Source organism: Amblyomma mixtum, chromosome 1 (assembly GCF_055824585.1).
Source record: "Amblyomma mixtum isolate Tamu chromosome 1, ASM5582458v1, whole genome shotgun sequence".
Lineage (NCBI taxonomy): Eukaryota > Metazoa > Arthropoda > Arachnida > Ixodida > Ixodidae > Amblyomma > Amblyomma mixtum.
This window is the reverse complement of record NC_143012.1, coordinates 248030065-248045889: the sequence shown is the minus strand read 5'-3', so window position 1 is coordinate 248045889 and position 15825 is coordinate 248030065. Positions and strand designations below refer to the sequence as shown.

The window sequence follows — 15825 nt, the reverse complement described above, 5'->3', positions numbered from 1 at the left end:
CCCATTTCCACGGGATTTCCAAAGGCACGCCGTATATGCACGCCGTATATGCACGCCGTTCAGCAGAATAATCTAGATCACCGTACTACGTGCGCGATGAAGGTCCTCAGGTGGTCGTAGTCATTTCGGAGCCCTTCTATGCGGCACCTCTATCTGTCTTCCTTATTTCAATCCCTCCTCCCTCCTCACGGCGTAGTTAATGTGTCCACCGAGAAGTGAGCACATGACACTTGTCTAGGCATATGGCATTTAATAGGTTATGTGACGTTATACACCATACTCGTGGCCATGTTCTTACAAAACACGGCCTCCTCAAAAGCCCGCGTCGTATTACGTGACCACTTCTAACACCTTTCTTGTTTTCTTTGTTTTTATTTTCGCTTAATAATAATTTCTTGTTTTTTATCGCTTGGTTGTTTCTTGGTTCTTTTTTCCAAACCAACTCGGCTGCAGATCAATCCCTGCTGTGGGTACGTACCGTGGGCCGCGACCAATGGCAGTTGTCTGTGTTCAGCCAGTGCGAAACGGGAGTCCGGCCATAACCACATGCGCCACGTGCGTGCACAGTGCCGAAGAAAAGGAAGAGGCCTCGCAGTGACTCAACAGCCGCGTCGGCCTCTTCGGCCTCGGCCTGCGTCCCAAGCTTTCGATCCAGTCCTGCCGTAAGTTGCGCAAGAGCAACTCTGCGAGATTTGCTGATGAGGGCGCACGAATCCTAGCTGGCGCGTTCGTGTGCTTTACACGCTTTGACATATGCATTACCGTTTTCCCTTGTGTTAACAGCGTGGCCCAAGTGTGCGTCTCGCGTGCTTTGCGCGAGTGCTCTGGGAATGAGAAAGTGAAAATTGGCTCTGAGTGAAGGAAAGGCGCAGTAACTCTTACACATCTCGGTGGACACCTCAACCGTGCTGTGGGGATGGAGTGAAGAAGGTAGCGAAATAAAGAATATACAAATAGGCATAGCAGTGGAGGGCTCCACATTAATATCAAAAACCTGGTCTTTAACGTGTCCTGATATCGCACAGCACGCAGGCACCTTTTGTTTTTCGGCTCCGTAAAAAAAAAGAAAAAAAGAAAAAAAAGCATAGTCACCGCGGCCAGATAACCCGCGTCCTCGGTCTCAAGCCGAACGAGCTAACCACCGCGGCGGATGTCTCGCCTCGCACACCGGAGGCATGCGGAAGGAGGTTAACAAAAGATGGGGAGTAAAATAGTTAGTTCTCGTGGCCGCGGTGGCTCAGTGGTTAGGGCGCTCGCCTAATGAGCTGGAGTACCCGGGTTCGAACCCGGCCACGGCGGCAGCGTTTCAATGGAGGCGAAACGCAAAAGGCGCCTGCGTGCTGTGTGATATCAGTGCGCGTTAAAGATCGCCATTCGGTCGAAATTATTCCGGAGATCTCCACTACGGCACCTCTTTCACTCCTGCCTTCCTCCCTTCCCTTACGGCGCGGTTCAGGTGTCCGCCGAGATATGCGAGACAGATACTGCGGCATTTCCTTTCCCAGAAAACCAATTTTCCAATTTTCAACGTCGCGTCCGCTCCTATCACGTGTCACCTTCCATGAGGACGTAACCTGGCTTGCTGAACCAGTTAGCGATTATGACTAAAATCATCCGTTTAAGCCTAAATTTTAATTCTCAGTAACGTGACACCCTTTAATGGGTGCCTTGAGAGAAAGCTTGCATTGACCGACCCGACGTGTTCTTCATGCAGCAAGGCGGTGTGTCCAGAACTGTGAAGAAAGGAGATCTCATCGCACAGTCCAAGCAGCGCAGCCTTAGCCCACCCCATACAGTCAGCCACTTCCTAGAGCGTTCAAGATGGCCGTGCCTCTCCCGAGGTTCAAGGTGCGTTCCAAAGAGGAGGGCAGGCAAAAGGGGCGCTATAAGTCGTGATTAGAGCAACCACATCTATTGGTTTGACACACATTCCTGCCAACAAGCGTAATATTTTTTGTTAATTTTCTCCTATTATTCGGCATTTTGCGAACTACTTCATTTTCCCGCAAAGCCCAAGCAAATGGTGACTTATGTGTCACCTGATTGGACCTCCGTTACCATATATAGTCAACATGTACTACACAAGTGGAAATCAGAGGGCAAGAGGCTTCGTCGCGCTGCAGAGAAATCACAGAATGGAGTGTATCATGTGGTACACGCAGATACAATAACATGGAGAAGTAATACAGCAATGCAACCTGTTTATTTTGTGTAGCTTGCACTCAGTTATTGAGACAGGAACTACAAAAATCCGATCGAAAGAAACGTAAGAAAAATAAGATATGCTCGAGAAATTCCAATTTCGGTTTTTCGGAGACCTGCTTTCCAAGCGTTTCACCTCAGAGGTATGCCTTAATAAGCGCTGAAACGTATTCTTTAAAGCATGGTTTCTTTTTTTTTTTGCCTCCAAGGCTTTTGCTGTTCTTTTGTCGTCGCTACCTTGGTATAGCTTACAAGGAGACAAGCAGTATCTGGAGTAGCACTACCAGTTTTCAGCAAATTATGACGATGCGATGCTGCGTTGTATTATTTATTTTGAAAGCGCTTCTCTCCCGTCCTATCTAAAAAAGGGGCAGTGGTGAGAATTTTATTTATTTTGTAATCCAGCAGAGCAGACAGGGACAACTTATTTATTGAAATAGTCTAAACAACCAAGAGGGCATTAAATAAGGCTGGGGCATACAAGCAGCCATATACAACAAAATGTCAAAAAGCTTTAGTTAACGAGCTACAAAATTACAAGAACAAAGTGCAAAGGAAGAAGAAAGAAAATACAGTCTTTGTCAAAAGTAACCAGGCTCCATGCTTTGCTTCTCATTTGTATAACAGAGCCCTCACGGCTTCCCTAAAGATCAAAAAGTTCTTTGAAGGTGAGGGCAGGGGCTCTCCTTACCATACAGAGATTTAGAGTTTGAGGGCTGCCATAATAGCTTTAATATACGACTGAGAAGAAAAACGTGCAGCCTGGTTCCTTTTGACAAATACTACATAGCAGGTCAGGTAAGCAGCACTGTATTCATGATTCACACACAGATATCAAGATTATGGTGATTTATTACAAGTCGGATGTGTTGAGATCACTAGAGCACCACACTGACGCATGAACAATGTAACATATACATGCGTATACCGCTATCGGCTCAGAGGTACACCCACTCTACCCTAACCTCCACCAACCTGGGTCGCCATCACAGGCTCCCCATTGGTTTGAAAATTTGATCAGTTAATTTGGGACACTAAATAATTAGGTAAGGAGTTACTTTCTTTCACAGGCAGTATTACAGGTGAAATTTGGTATGTTAGTGATCACGCGAAGAGGGCTAGCACTTTTCGACAATGGTTAGTCCCGGACAAATTATGGCACGTACGAATATATTGGATTGGCTGCGAATGAGGCGTCAACATATTATAATCACTGAAAGAAAAAAAAACTGCAGCCGAGATTACTTCCGTCAAGTGGCAAAGTTTGAAAAGAAAGATAACGATAATTATTTTCTTTTACGAGCGCTGATTAAGCACTCAGTATATCTTGCGTCAGGTTGAATAAGGCGACCTGTTCTCCGAGCTGCTACGACGACAGCCAGGCGCTCCAGTGAATGACGGCCGACGAAGGGGCAGCATTAAGGGTTTTCGCGAGAAAAGCTATTCTGACGCAGAAGAAGAGATTGCGCGATACAGCTGGGAAGTGTGTCTCAGCGCCTGTTTAGGTAAAATTCAAGAGATGACGTACTCTACCGGTATTACGTTGGACGATTTTTCGCGGAGCATAGTTTTTCTGTGAGGAAACTTCTAACCTAACCTAAACATCTAACCCTCTGCGTTGGCTGTTTAAAAAAAAATTCTCAAGAGGATAATCTCTCACTCTTGGTGTTATAAGTTGGTATTGTTTTATCGCCCAGGTTATGCTGCATACTCACTTGGATGGTCATCTGCGCCACTCGACCATCATGGAGCTTGCCAAGTAGGTGCCGCTCAATGGCCCCAGTTCGTTACGTCATGATGCCACATGCAATTTTCTCTAAAGCGACTCGAAACTAACTGTCTATATGAAGCGGGACCTGCATTCTGGGACTGTTCACTAAGCGGACGTATCCAAATGTGCGCAGTTTGAACTAGGCTCGTTCACCTAAGCCCCCCCCCCCCCCCTCCCTTAAATAGAAAAATATAAAAGGCAAACGCCACCGCCGCCCTCTCGTATCGCGTTAGTTCCGTAGTACCTCCTATCGCCTTCAAATCGTAAGCCGTAATAAATCGTGCGTATTTAAAGCGCAAATTTTGTATTAGTCGCTTTTGCACTGCAGTCGTTGATGAAATGCCCAGCACAGCTTAAGCCGAGACGACGAAACAGAAAATACGGTTCAGATATACCGTCAGGCAACCGTCACATCCGTGTTTGAAGTTCCCACCAATCGGTGCTGGCCTATGCGGATATGTTCACCTGGAGGTCACTTCAAGAATACGGGCCCATTTCATTCCCGCTGGTCTCGTCCGCATGCTATATCGACGTCCGTGGCTGTTCTGACGCCTAAATGCATTCTTTTTGCGTTTTTCACGCTTTAATTAACTAATTACACCTCTTCATCAATATTTCCCTCGGCAACATATCATCACACACTATATTTCATAATCGCACTTTCGCACATTTAGCTTCAGACAACGACGTAGTCGTGCAGACAGAATTTGCGGACACTTTTTGCTGACGCGGCAGAGCCACATAATGCTCTCGCAATAATAAAAACGGGGACGCCAAATGTGCTAAACGCTTCATAATCGAAACGACATGTGAGAGAATGAGTCTGTTCCTGTCTGAATGAGTATTTATTCCTTTTTGTCGAAGATAGGAAGACTCAGGGCCGCGGTGGGGGGATAAGGGGGTAACCGGAATCTTCGGTGTTGCCAGCTCCAGCGGGGAATCGCGGTCAGGGTGAGGGATCCATAGGTGCGGTCCCAGTGATGGGACTACCTGGATGCGATCCATGTGTGAAAGTCGGCCACTTCACGTGGCATTGACCAGGCCGCTAAGAGAGCAGCATTTGGCAAACGTTAATTGGATGGTACTGATAGTTGCTAAAAGGGGCAGGGCGCTAGTTGAAGCAGTAAGCTTCGACCTGAGAGCGTTTATTGGCAAATCCAGGGCAATCTCAGAGAAGGTGGGCTATGCCACCGCGCTAAGGTCGTATATTGGGGCAGGCAACCATTTCCGCCGCGGACCGACGACATCAAGCCGAGATTTGGGGCTTTTAGAAATTGAACGAGGTAAAAGCTTATTCAAGGCCTCTTAATTTCTTATCAGAGATATTACGCCTAAAAGATGGGCAGGCGTGTCCATCAACGTACTGTGCTGACTAGGGTTATGAAAGAAGGTCCGAGTATAGTGTATAAGGGCAAGTGAAGGCGTTTATCTCTGTTTTTAATATACCGAAACTGCTTTGTTTCAGAGCAAAAAATATCGATCTCGGCTACACAAGCCTTCAGGACTGCCTGAAAAAAACAAAGCCATGGAAACCCAGCACCCTTCAAAATTACCTCAAGGAAATGCCAAATTTTCTAAGAGTCGTTGTGTAAGTATCGCCGATCACTTCTTTAATCCGGAAATGCATTCTAGAGCTTTTTCAGCACTTTTTCGCGCACCAAATTTCGCCTCCGTACAGCAAGGCGTACCTGGATAAAAATCCATTTTCAAGGTCGCTTGGATAACTACCCCTCACATACCCAACAATTCTGTATAAAATCCCTTTTTAACAGAAGAGAGTTTATGACGCAATTTATTCATAAATTGTAACATTTCGCTATAATAATGAATGTATCCGCAGCTCTCCCAACCGCAGGTTTGCATTTTTTTTGCTATTAACATTTTTGCTGTCGTCAAAAGCGTTATCCATGGCTTTTCTATGGCAATCTTAACTGCTCGATGCGAGCGATGAAAAACTTTAAAAGAAGGATCTTGCTACACATCGGAGTAATAGACTATTACCTTCAATATTTCCATAACAGCGCCTTACAACTTTACAATATTCAAAATTTTTCTCCAAGAATGTTGGACATGTGTTATCTGGCCCCCAGGAGAGCTTGGAAGTTAGAGGAAGAGAAGTTTTAGTTGGAGAAGGAGGACTTAGTATCGATAGTACAAAACAGCTAGCGGCTGCAAGGTTGACGCAGCCGTAAGAAAATTAGCAGCCTATGTTGTCGTCAAGAGAAGGCGTAAGCGTGAAATAAATCACAGGACCGGCGTGTCATTCGAGAACGGCTCTTTGAATGTGTGTCTGCTGAGTCCCAAGACTGCTGGACATGCCCTCGCCTTCACCTTGTTGTGGCGCTGCGCTCTCTCGCTGGCTGCTTTCGAGTCTTGACGAGGAGCCACCGTCAGCTGTTTCTCTTCCATGTAAACAGTGCATCGGCGTCCCTAGCCGCTATTGATGCTTTACGCAGAGTCGCTTCTATTTTTCGTGCTGATTAGCGCCCTGAAATCCACTTACTGCTTCCCCTTCTTACTCGTCCCACCACTTGCCCTCTTTTCGTATTATTAGCGACGCGTTCGGCCACCTCGGCCGCCTTCTCACCTTAGCGTGCAGCTACGGAAAGCTGCCGCTGTGTCAAATTCGCATGGCATACACTGCCTTGAAGACGTGTCCTATCTATTGGCTCATCCGGGTTTAGTGTACGGCTATAGCACTACTCTCGATGAGCTTGTCGAAACGCAGAACGAACGGATAGAATATGAAGGCGACGACGGACGACGAGGATGACCTTCTACTTCTGGTCAGTGCGGTGGGGTGCGTACATAACCCGTGCTCTTACGCAACTACCAGCGCCCTCAGGGTGTCAGCATCTGCTAAAACACGCTTATTTAGTCACCAGCGCGACCTGCCAATACATCAACCGGGGCACACAGCTGGTGTCGCAATGTCGGTGGCCGAGTAATGTTACGACGAAAAATTTAGAAGCCGTTGGTTGCGGCCTCCACGTCGCCGCAGTTTCGGGACTGTACGCTCGACTGGGCTTACCGAGAATGGGGTAAATTACGATTATTTTATGATTAACCCAATTATGATTAACCTAATTATGATTATTCTTATAGTAATTAATGTGAGCTGCGGCTGACAGTTTGTTCCTGAGAAGATGTTATTTCTATTCCACACTCCCTATATTTAGGAATTTTTTAAAGTCCGCTGAAAAACCCGGCATAACCGAGTACTGATACAACGTAATCACTACTGCAAAACTGAAACAGTGTGAAAGTGCTGCACGCAAACGTTTGAAGGAGCCCCGCGCTATTTCGAACTAAAGTACCTAACGCAAAATTCAGCGTTTGTCGTCGCATCAAATCGCCCGCGTTCGGGCGGTTTTTATTGATTCGTTGCGAAGGTTTGCTTCTCGTCCGCCAGGTGGCGGTGCCGTTCTACGTGTCGCGCGAGCATAGCGCGAGAATTTATTCAAACAAGTTGAGACTTAACTTCTAATTGGCCGGATCTATTGGGATGCTCACGCTGATATGTAATCCTGAATAGCAGACAGCGTGCTTCAGAAGCTAATCAAAGACTGCTTAACAAGTCACCACCTCTCCTCCATCCTTTCTCACTAAATATGGATGACGCTCTTTATGGAAGGGGCATGCCATCGTAAATACTGCCAGAGGGGTAACTAATAATGAAAAGTACAGTATTTTATCGAGTGTGGTCCTCATTTATATACGAACAAAAAAAGTTGAAGGTTCATCCGAGTAACTTACATGACACAAGTTTCAGCTCTATGTGTAAAGGGAATCTGGAAAAATTACTGCAATGGTTGAGTTCGAACCACTGATGTAATCAGCTTGACTGGGTCACGTGATCCACTGGTGAGATGAGCGGTGACGATTGGTCACCTTGCCTTGAAATGTGATGACGTCATTTCTCGCGGACGTGAACTTCCAGACCAGGTACGGATGGTGAGGTGTGGCTATATATATGCACTGTATCCACTCGACTGAGAGTCGCGACCATGTATGGGCCCCTCCCCCAACTTGTGAGCTAATAATTAGAAAAAAATGTTAGCAAAGAGCATCTGTGTTTCATTTGCACTTCATACCTGTATTCGTGTACGTCACACAGTGTGGTGCAGTAGTTATCCAGCGCAGTAGTTATATATGAAAAACAACTGAGATACGCCGTTCATATGTAAGGACCGTACCCGGCCACAACTGCACGCGCAAAAAAAAGTGCGGCCCTTAGTCGAGTTTATACGGTATATACCAGATGCCGCTTTAAAACGTACAGTTACGAGAGGGAACGTGATGATGCAAGTTGGCTGTATAGAGCCCTCTCACGGACACCTTTTCTCCGTGGGCACAGTGGCGACCGGGATGCCCTGACGCGGGTGGCGTTCGAGGCCGGCGTGGACCAGGCCAACGCCGGGGTCATCTACAGCGAGATGCGGCTGTTCGCGCAGATGATGAGCAGCGCCTCCACTGCGCTGCCCAAGGGGTCGACCCCCATGACCCTCAACTCGACCAAGGACGTCGTCGAGGCGGTGCTGGCCGGATTCAAGAAGGCCGAGGACCTGTGCGGCATCAAGTGCCGACTCGTGCTCGCCTGCTTCAGGGACAAGCCCGGTAGGGACGCACGTCTGTGCCCAAACCCAGCATTCCGATGACCACATGCATTACGTGTAGGCCTTGATCCAGCAGAGATGATGTTCAAAAATGTCGCTCGAAGCCGCTAAAACCTACGCAGCGCGCACATCCACCACAGCTCTCGCTCAGTTTACCGCATTACGCTGCATAGCCTCAACGCTGTTATTTTTTTATTGACGACTATAATCGCACTGTTGTTTGGGCGAGCGGTGTTCGCTGGAAAGCTGTCTTTGCAATTAAGTTTATGTTTAGGTTTATAGGGGCTTAACGTCCCAAAGCGACTCAGGCTATGAGGGACGCCGTAGTGAAGGGCTCTAGAAAGTTTTGCCACCTGACGTTCATTAATGTGCACTGACATCGAGCAGTAAACGGGTCTCTAGAATTTCGCCTCTATCGAAATGCGACCTCCACGGACAGAATCGAACCCGTGTCTTTCGGGTCAGCCGCCGAGCGCCATAACCACTGAGCCACCTCGTCGGTTCTTTGCAGTTAGGAAGAAAGGTTTTTGTACTCGCTCTTGCCTGCAGAGTGGGCCGACGAAGTGGTGGCTCTGTGCCAGGAGTACAACGGCAAGGGTGTCGTCGGCATGGACGTGTGCGGAGTATTCGCCCCTAAGCAGACCGCCACCGAGGGGGAGGAGATACTCCACCCGCAGGTCATCAGCGCCTTCAAGGTGAGGAGTAACTAAAGACGCCTCGCGCCATAGTGCTTTATGCGAGCACTATGCGCGGCGCTCAGAATCCAGCGGGTGTTTCACCCAAGATGTTCAGAAGTTTTTAAAAATAGATTTTCTGAGTTAGAAGAGAGGTTTATTTCGGCATAGTGTTGTGTGCGGTGCAGCGCATCAGAATACAGCTAAGACATGCTAACTAGTAAGCTGGTTAACTAATTTTGAATAGTTAACTTTTTAACTATTACTGTTCGTCTCCTTATGTTAAAGACAACGCTTAAGTTATAAGAAAACGCAGCGAGCTATGGAAAGAAAAATGATAGGTGTAACTCTAAGAGACCGGAAGCGGGCAGGGTGGGGGAGGAAACAGACGCGGGTTAATGACATCCTAGTCGAAGTCAAGAGGAAGAAATATGCACGGGCCAGGCATATAGTGTGAAGGCAAGATAACAGCTGGCCCTTAAGGGTAACGGAGTGGATCCCAAGAGAAGGCAAGCGTAAAAGGGGAGGCAGAAAGTTAGGTGGACGGATGCGATTAAGTTTGTCGGGATACGCTGCCGCCTTTGACAAAGGATAGGGTTCATTGGAGAGACATTGGAGAGTCCTTTAGGCCTTGCAGTGGGCGCAGTCAAGCTGATGATGATGATGATTATGATGAAATTAGATGTAATATGCAGCCATTGGTGAGGTACATCGCAGCGCTGTCAACAGCAGGTGACTGGACCTGACCACTGGCTGCCATTGGCTGAGATATGCAGTCAGTGTTGAGGTCTGGTCGCCGACCATCGAATGGTCGAGTCGTTTGACTCAGAACCTTGAAAGCAGCGGGCATATCTAAGTGACCAATGACAGGGTACCAAATGTACGCGAAATGGACAACGGAAAATAGGCACCTAATAGAATACGGGCCCTGCTATAACCGCTTCCGTGCGTCTCGCTTTCGCAGAAAGCGGCCAGCCTGGGCGTCCGTCGGACTGCGCACGCGGGCGAAGCCGGACCTCCGAGCAACATTGCGCGCGCCATCGAAGAACTGAGCGCCGAGCGGATCGGGCACGGCTACGCCGCCATGCGGGACGGTGGAGCCCCCTTCCAGCTGGCGAAGAGCAAAGGCATCCACTTCGAGGTGTGCGTCAACAGCAGCTACCTGACCGGAGCCGTCAAGCCCACCGAGGAGCACCCCATGATGGCGTTAGTGTCGCTACGCATGCGTACGATCGGTTCCTTTCAAGCGCATATTGCCCGACGAACTTTGTGCCTATAGCATCAGTATAGCCCCTACGAATAGTGAAGGATCATAGTACTAGGAGCACCGGATAGATAGCAGCCAAGGATTCCAGGGGCCGTTGTAAGTTTGAAGCTCGGCAGTACAGCAATGGCCCAAGCATACGTCACTCATGAAAGAAAGGTGGCTGATTTGCACTTTAGCTTCTGTGACAAATAGCGCCAATGCTGACAAGTTCTAAAATGGCGCCTATGAGCGCAGTGACCACATGGACGTAAGGTAACGCAAAGACCGCTGCCATTCAATAGTTATGTCGAGAGGGAATTCTGTTATCGCTCATGATCTGTCGTTCACAAACTGGCGGATCCGTGTGACCATCACACACGAGCGACCTCCGTTTGGACATGAGAGCGTTGGCTAGAATACTTTTGCAGTAGGTAATGCATGCAAGCGTTCCGTCACTATAGCCGGCAATGGTGTTAGATTATACACCTAGCACAAGAACTAGCACACTACGCGCAGAGCTGTTAGCGCAAACAGTTATATCTTCTAGATCCTGATAGTACAGCGTCCAATATCCTGATAGTAAAGCGTCCAACTCCTACCGTCTGCAGCTAATGGAATAGGCTTAGTCGAACAGTACCGAGGTTCACATTTTAGTGCCTGCAAACTACATTTTGATGCCAGTTTTGATGCCATTTTGAATAAGGGCAACTTCGCGAGTAACGCAACTTTGTTGCGTTATACGTCTGTAGATTTCACCCATCTTCAGCCTGATGCAGTGGTGAAAATTAATATTGGAGCAGTTCTTAGATAAGGTCTGTATGAACAAATAGACCAAGCCAGTGATGGATTTCACTAGCCCAGGCGTACATAAGTTGCACGCATACACATTACGAGCTCGGTCCAATCACTATAGGAATGTTCACGGCATGATGGTTCCCATAAACCTAGTAGGATACTACTCATCATAAATTCTGTAGAAAAGACAAAGTTTTAGATTAGCGAACGGACACACAGCTGAATTGAAAATTGCCTATACATATTGACGGCAACCAGAAGTCCGCCACATCAGTAAGCGAAACACTTACATAAAATGTGATCAGAAAGAACATATTTGGCACTCCGCTGTCTTCTCAGAATTTGCTAAATTATGCAAAACATTTCCGCACTGGCTGGGGCATGCCATAGGTTCTATTATATTGTACGAATTTTCCGACTCAGTCTCATATTCGCTATGTACCAGTAGCCGCAAACTCGGTTGCAGAATTGTATTAAATAACAAATCCTGAAAAATAAATAATTGCATTGAATGTCTCCATGTATTCTCTGGCACCCTATAAACGTTCGGCAGCAGTTCCCAAGTGGATTCATACCGTGTCAAGTGCTATTATGACTATCAAGGTAACTGACAGGAAAAAATCCTCGAGTTCCGTTTTATGTTCCTTGAACGATCACCACCATCAGCTTTACCTTCAGATCCAACTAAGTAACGATGGGAAACCATCGAAACCAGGCAGTAGCGGAGCGCCTAGCAAGTGCGGCGAGTTCAGAAGCAAACTAGCTAACGTTTCTCCACCATCATCCCTGGATGAATAGTTAGCATTTTTCTGACTCAGACACAGCGAGCGCCGTGAAGCAAGTGCTCAAGAGCGCCACTAAACAATGGCCCATGAAGTAATCTTGCGCTTCTCATCAACTCTGCCGCGCTTTCTGGACGCAGTTGCAAGAAGAACAACGTCAGCTTCTCGATGAGCACCGACGACCCGACCATCACTCACACGCGGATTGACGACGAGTACAACCTTGCGCTCAAGCTTGGTCTCACCGTCAAGGACATCATCGAATCGGTGAGTTGAAGAGACTGTTGGCTCGCAAGGTCAGTTGCCGCGTAGACGAGAGGTGTGGAAATTTTTTTATTTTGATGATGAAATGTTCACTGTGCCGATCCTCGTTGAAGTACTATGAACCAGTTTTCAACTCGACTGAGCCCGCTTACACGTTGGCCTGTGCGGGTCATGTGCAGTAATATGTCTCTGTGAAATCCACTAATCAGAACACCGCTGCCACAGCGCAGTCGATGTATGGCGCCACCCAAAAGTGCAAATTAGAAAAGGTGATTTGGTTTATCGCGAGACTTGCTCTACGGTGAGAATGAGGTGTCAGTACTTCGTTCGCACCTAAGTGCCGAATACTGCTACTGGACGAGAAAGTAGCGGCGTGGTGGTCTGGACGAGAAAGTAGGCGGCGTTCCCCAGCGAGCACTTTCGATTCAAGCGTTAGGAGGTTACACGTAAGAAGCGTGAGGGAACGATGTAGCTGTCGTTCGTCTTCAATTGTCCTTGCCATACTGCTGCGTTCCGCTAGTAATTAGCCGCGCACGCGCTTCTTAGTAGCCCAGTCCCCACCGGCCCCACTCTCCCGCCGGATTTGATCGGTCCCCTGAGGCGTCGCTCCCACTTAAACGTGCGATATGTGCAGTCTCGCTCCTGAAGCCTTTTTTGTTTCTCTCACCCAGAGAGGAAGTTTGCCGCTCTGTGTCACAAGGTAGAAGGAAACCGTTTCTCAGCCACAGAGCCAAGCCGATGTCCCTCACCTTTAATTAAAATTAATGAACGTGACGAAGTGACACAGAACACATCGCCTGGTTAGCAACTATGAAAGCCTGTATTTTCTATTCCTGGGCGCGCAAAAGAAGAGATGATGGCAGCCAATGCAGACTGATTTTCATGTTTGAGAAATTCGAATTTGATTCATCATCTGGGAAGAGATACAGTAATCAGCGGGCGCCAGAAATTTTTGTAACATTTACGATGTTGCGAGAAAGGGTGACGCTCGAGTCAGTGCAGACTCGGGCACAAGTGCTTCGAATTTACCAACGCACCCGTCAGACTGTGCGAGGGCTCTGCGTTTATGTTCTGTCTCGACCTCTCTCTTCTCCTCCTCAGTAACTGAAGCAGGAATAAGAAAGAGCTCATTAGCATCCGCCCAAGCGCATCCACACGGCTACAAAGGAAAGCTTTACAGCTTTCATAGAAACTTCGTAGCCGTCCTTTGTAGCCGTATGGCTGCGCTTGGGCGGATGCTAATCAGCAATTACTCCTTTATGTCAAAATATTGCTCCACATTGATGAATTGCCCTTAACACATTGGAGTAACTCAAAAAGAATTTGCGGCACCTTTCATAACATTTGTGTCATCGCCGCAAAAGTATTCTTGGTATTCTTCAGCATGTTGAGAAATCATATGTGTCAGCCATTAGGCAATCAGTGCATGTCAGTGCACGCATATATGCGTCCTTGTCCTTACCACGGCGTTTGCTGCATTTTCCCGTAGCCATAGGCGAGCCATCGAATCACGGCGTAACCACTTTAACATTCTGTTGATATGAGGAACAATTAATGCGTAATTTTGCTCGACAGCGCAATTTCCAACAGAAAAAGGTTTTCTCGAAATCTTGGTAGATAATTGAACTACTGTTAATTGAAATATATACCATTTTAGAAAAGACTTCTACCAGTCCGTATATAATACTACCATCTGCTTTCTCGACATGGAAGCTATTCACCCGTTGTACCGTACTCCGAAGAGGTCGTGTTCACAAGCAGAACGTCATAAAAAGCATTGTAGTTTTTCTCTTTAAGCAAGACATAGTAATAACTATACAAGTGTAAACACTATTAGCTTGGAGGGTTTCCAAACGGTTTCACCGCTTAGTATAAGGCCCAAGACTAATGCGATTCACGAAGAGTGCTTTTAATACTTCAGTAGGGGTATTTTTACCAGCGGCACGTCGTCTGATTGCAATCAACTGAGTAATTTTCCGGGGCACTGAATGATGGACGGGTGAATGCACCTTAGTGATCTTCTAGTGCGAAAGCATTACTTCACGATGTCAAACCGACTCACTGAATTTGTGTGAAGCTTGTGTGAATTTGTGTGAACCTCGAAGATGCCTTTGGCCAAACCATAAATAAATAAAATAAATACTGGCGCGACTGGGATTCGAACCCGTGGCGGCGCGAATAGATAGCCTAGCTGGCTACTGCACGATAGCACTATGCTATCGCCACAGCAGATCACGCCTCGTGTTGAACTGCAACGCACTCTCGCGCTGTGCATTGCACATCGTCGTCTTCATCAACTAATACTGCTATCGAAATAATATCGCCGCCAGACGTGCCGACAACCCGGCGAAGCAAAACCATGAGACAACCAGGCTAGACGCATGCTTTCGCTTGTCTGCTCTGTGTAACTACCTTAAAACCCTGCCACATTTTTTTTAATCTTTTCACTGGGTGCAATGTCAACAAGCTTTTGCGTTCGCAGAACCGCAACGCCATCCAGGCCTGCTTCCTTCCTCCGGCAGAGAAGCAAGCACTGCGCAAGTGGTTTGACGAGCTCAACGAGACGACCGGCGTGTAGGCAAAGGCAGCGGTCGGCTGCCACGGTGGGGCATTCAAAGACCTGTACGGAAAAGCAAACCCCAGAAGACATCCTCCTCTTGTACCCCACCGTTGTCGTGCCCTGAATAAATCAGACGGCTGGCCTCTCAAAATGTTGAGGTTGCTGTTAGGTATACTGCCTAGGCTTGCGCTATATTGCCAGCAATAGCTCCTCTGAATATAGCGACAGTGCATATGAATGTTGAATTAAGAATTACCACTCGTGGCACATTCCTATGTCCCGTAAGTCCTCTTACACTGCTCATATCAGCACGTTCAAAATCCTCCAGCTACCACCTACCTTAAATACGGCCCTGTTCAGTGCCAGAGAGGTCTAGAAAAGTTTCGTAGTCTACTTCGGCAACCAGAGTAGGTTCGAGCATTAAATCCATTGCTAGAAAGGCATAGCGCAATCAAATATGGCTTAGATATGGTGGCAGTCGCACTCTCGTATCGACCAAGTTTATTGCTTGCTTAACGAGTACAGTCTTCTCCCGCTTCCGATCTCCTAGCTAGGCAGCGCGTGGTATCCCTGGCTGCTTCCGCTGCTTGACGAGCCTCCGCGATAAGACGTTTTTCTTAGCTCGACAGTGCACTTTCCCTATTTTGCCGCTTTCGACGCCTCACAGCTTGTTCTGTTTTCCGTGCTGAGCAGGACGCTCAGGGTCTCTCGCCGCTTTCGCAGTTTAACGTGCCTTAGTACTCACCCTCCACGCTTCATGAGCGTTAGCGATGTGTTCGGCCGCCTTTGCATCTTCTTGTGCGGCTACATAAAGCAGCCGTTGGCCACATAGGAGACCCTTTTTTGCCTCTTGACTCAACCGGCTCAATTCCGCGGCTACGGTGGCAGCCTGGAAATGACCATTTGAAAGTGAAG

The 15825-nt window shown here is 47.6% G+C and overlaps 1 protein-coding gene across 1 annotated transcript; it reads left to right on the top strand.

The window, feature by feature from the left end:
* Positions 1-526: 526 nt before the first annotated feature.
* LOC149371426 (adenosine deaminase-like) lies at positions 527-15024 on the top strand. Its single transcript, XM_089585168.1, has 9 exons — positions 527-662; positions 1715-1848; positions 3900-3961; positions 5439-5561; positions 8331-8590; positions 9139-9284; positions 10228-10469; positions 12227-12353; positions 14833-15024. Exons 2-9 carry the CDS (start codon positions 1822-1824, stop codon positions 14926-14928), a joined length of 1083 nt encoding a protein of 360 aa, XP_089441294.1. The 5' UTR covers positions 527-662; positions 1715-1821; the 3' UTR covers positions 14929-15024.
* Positions 15025-15825: the final 801 nt, after the last annotated feature.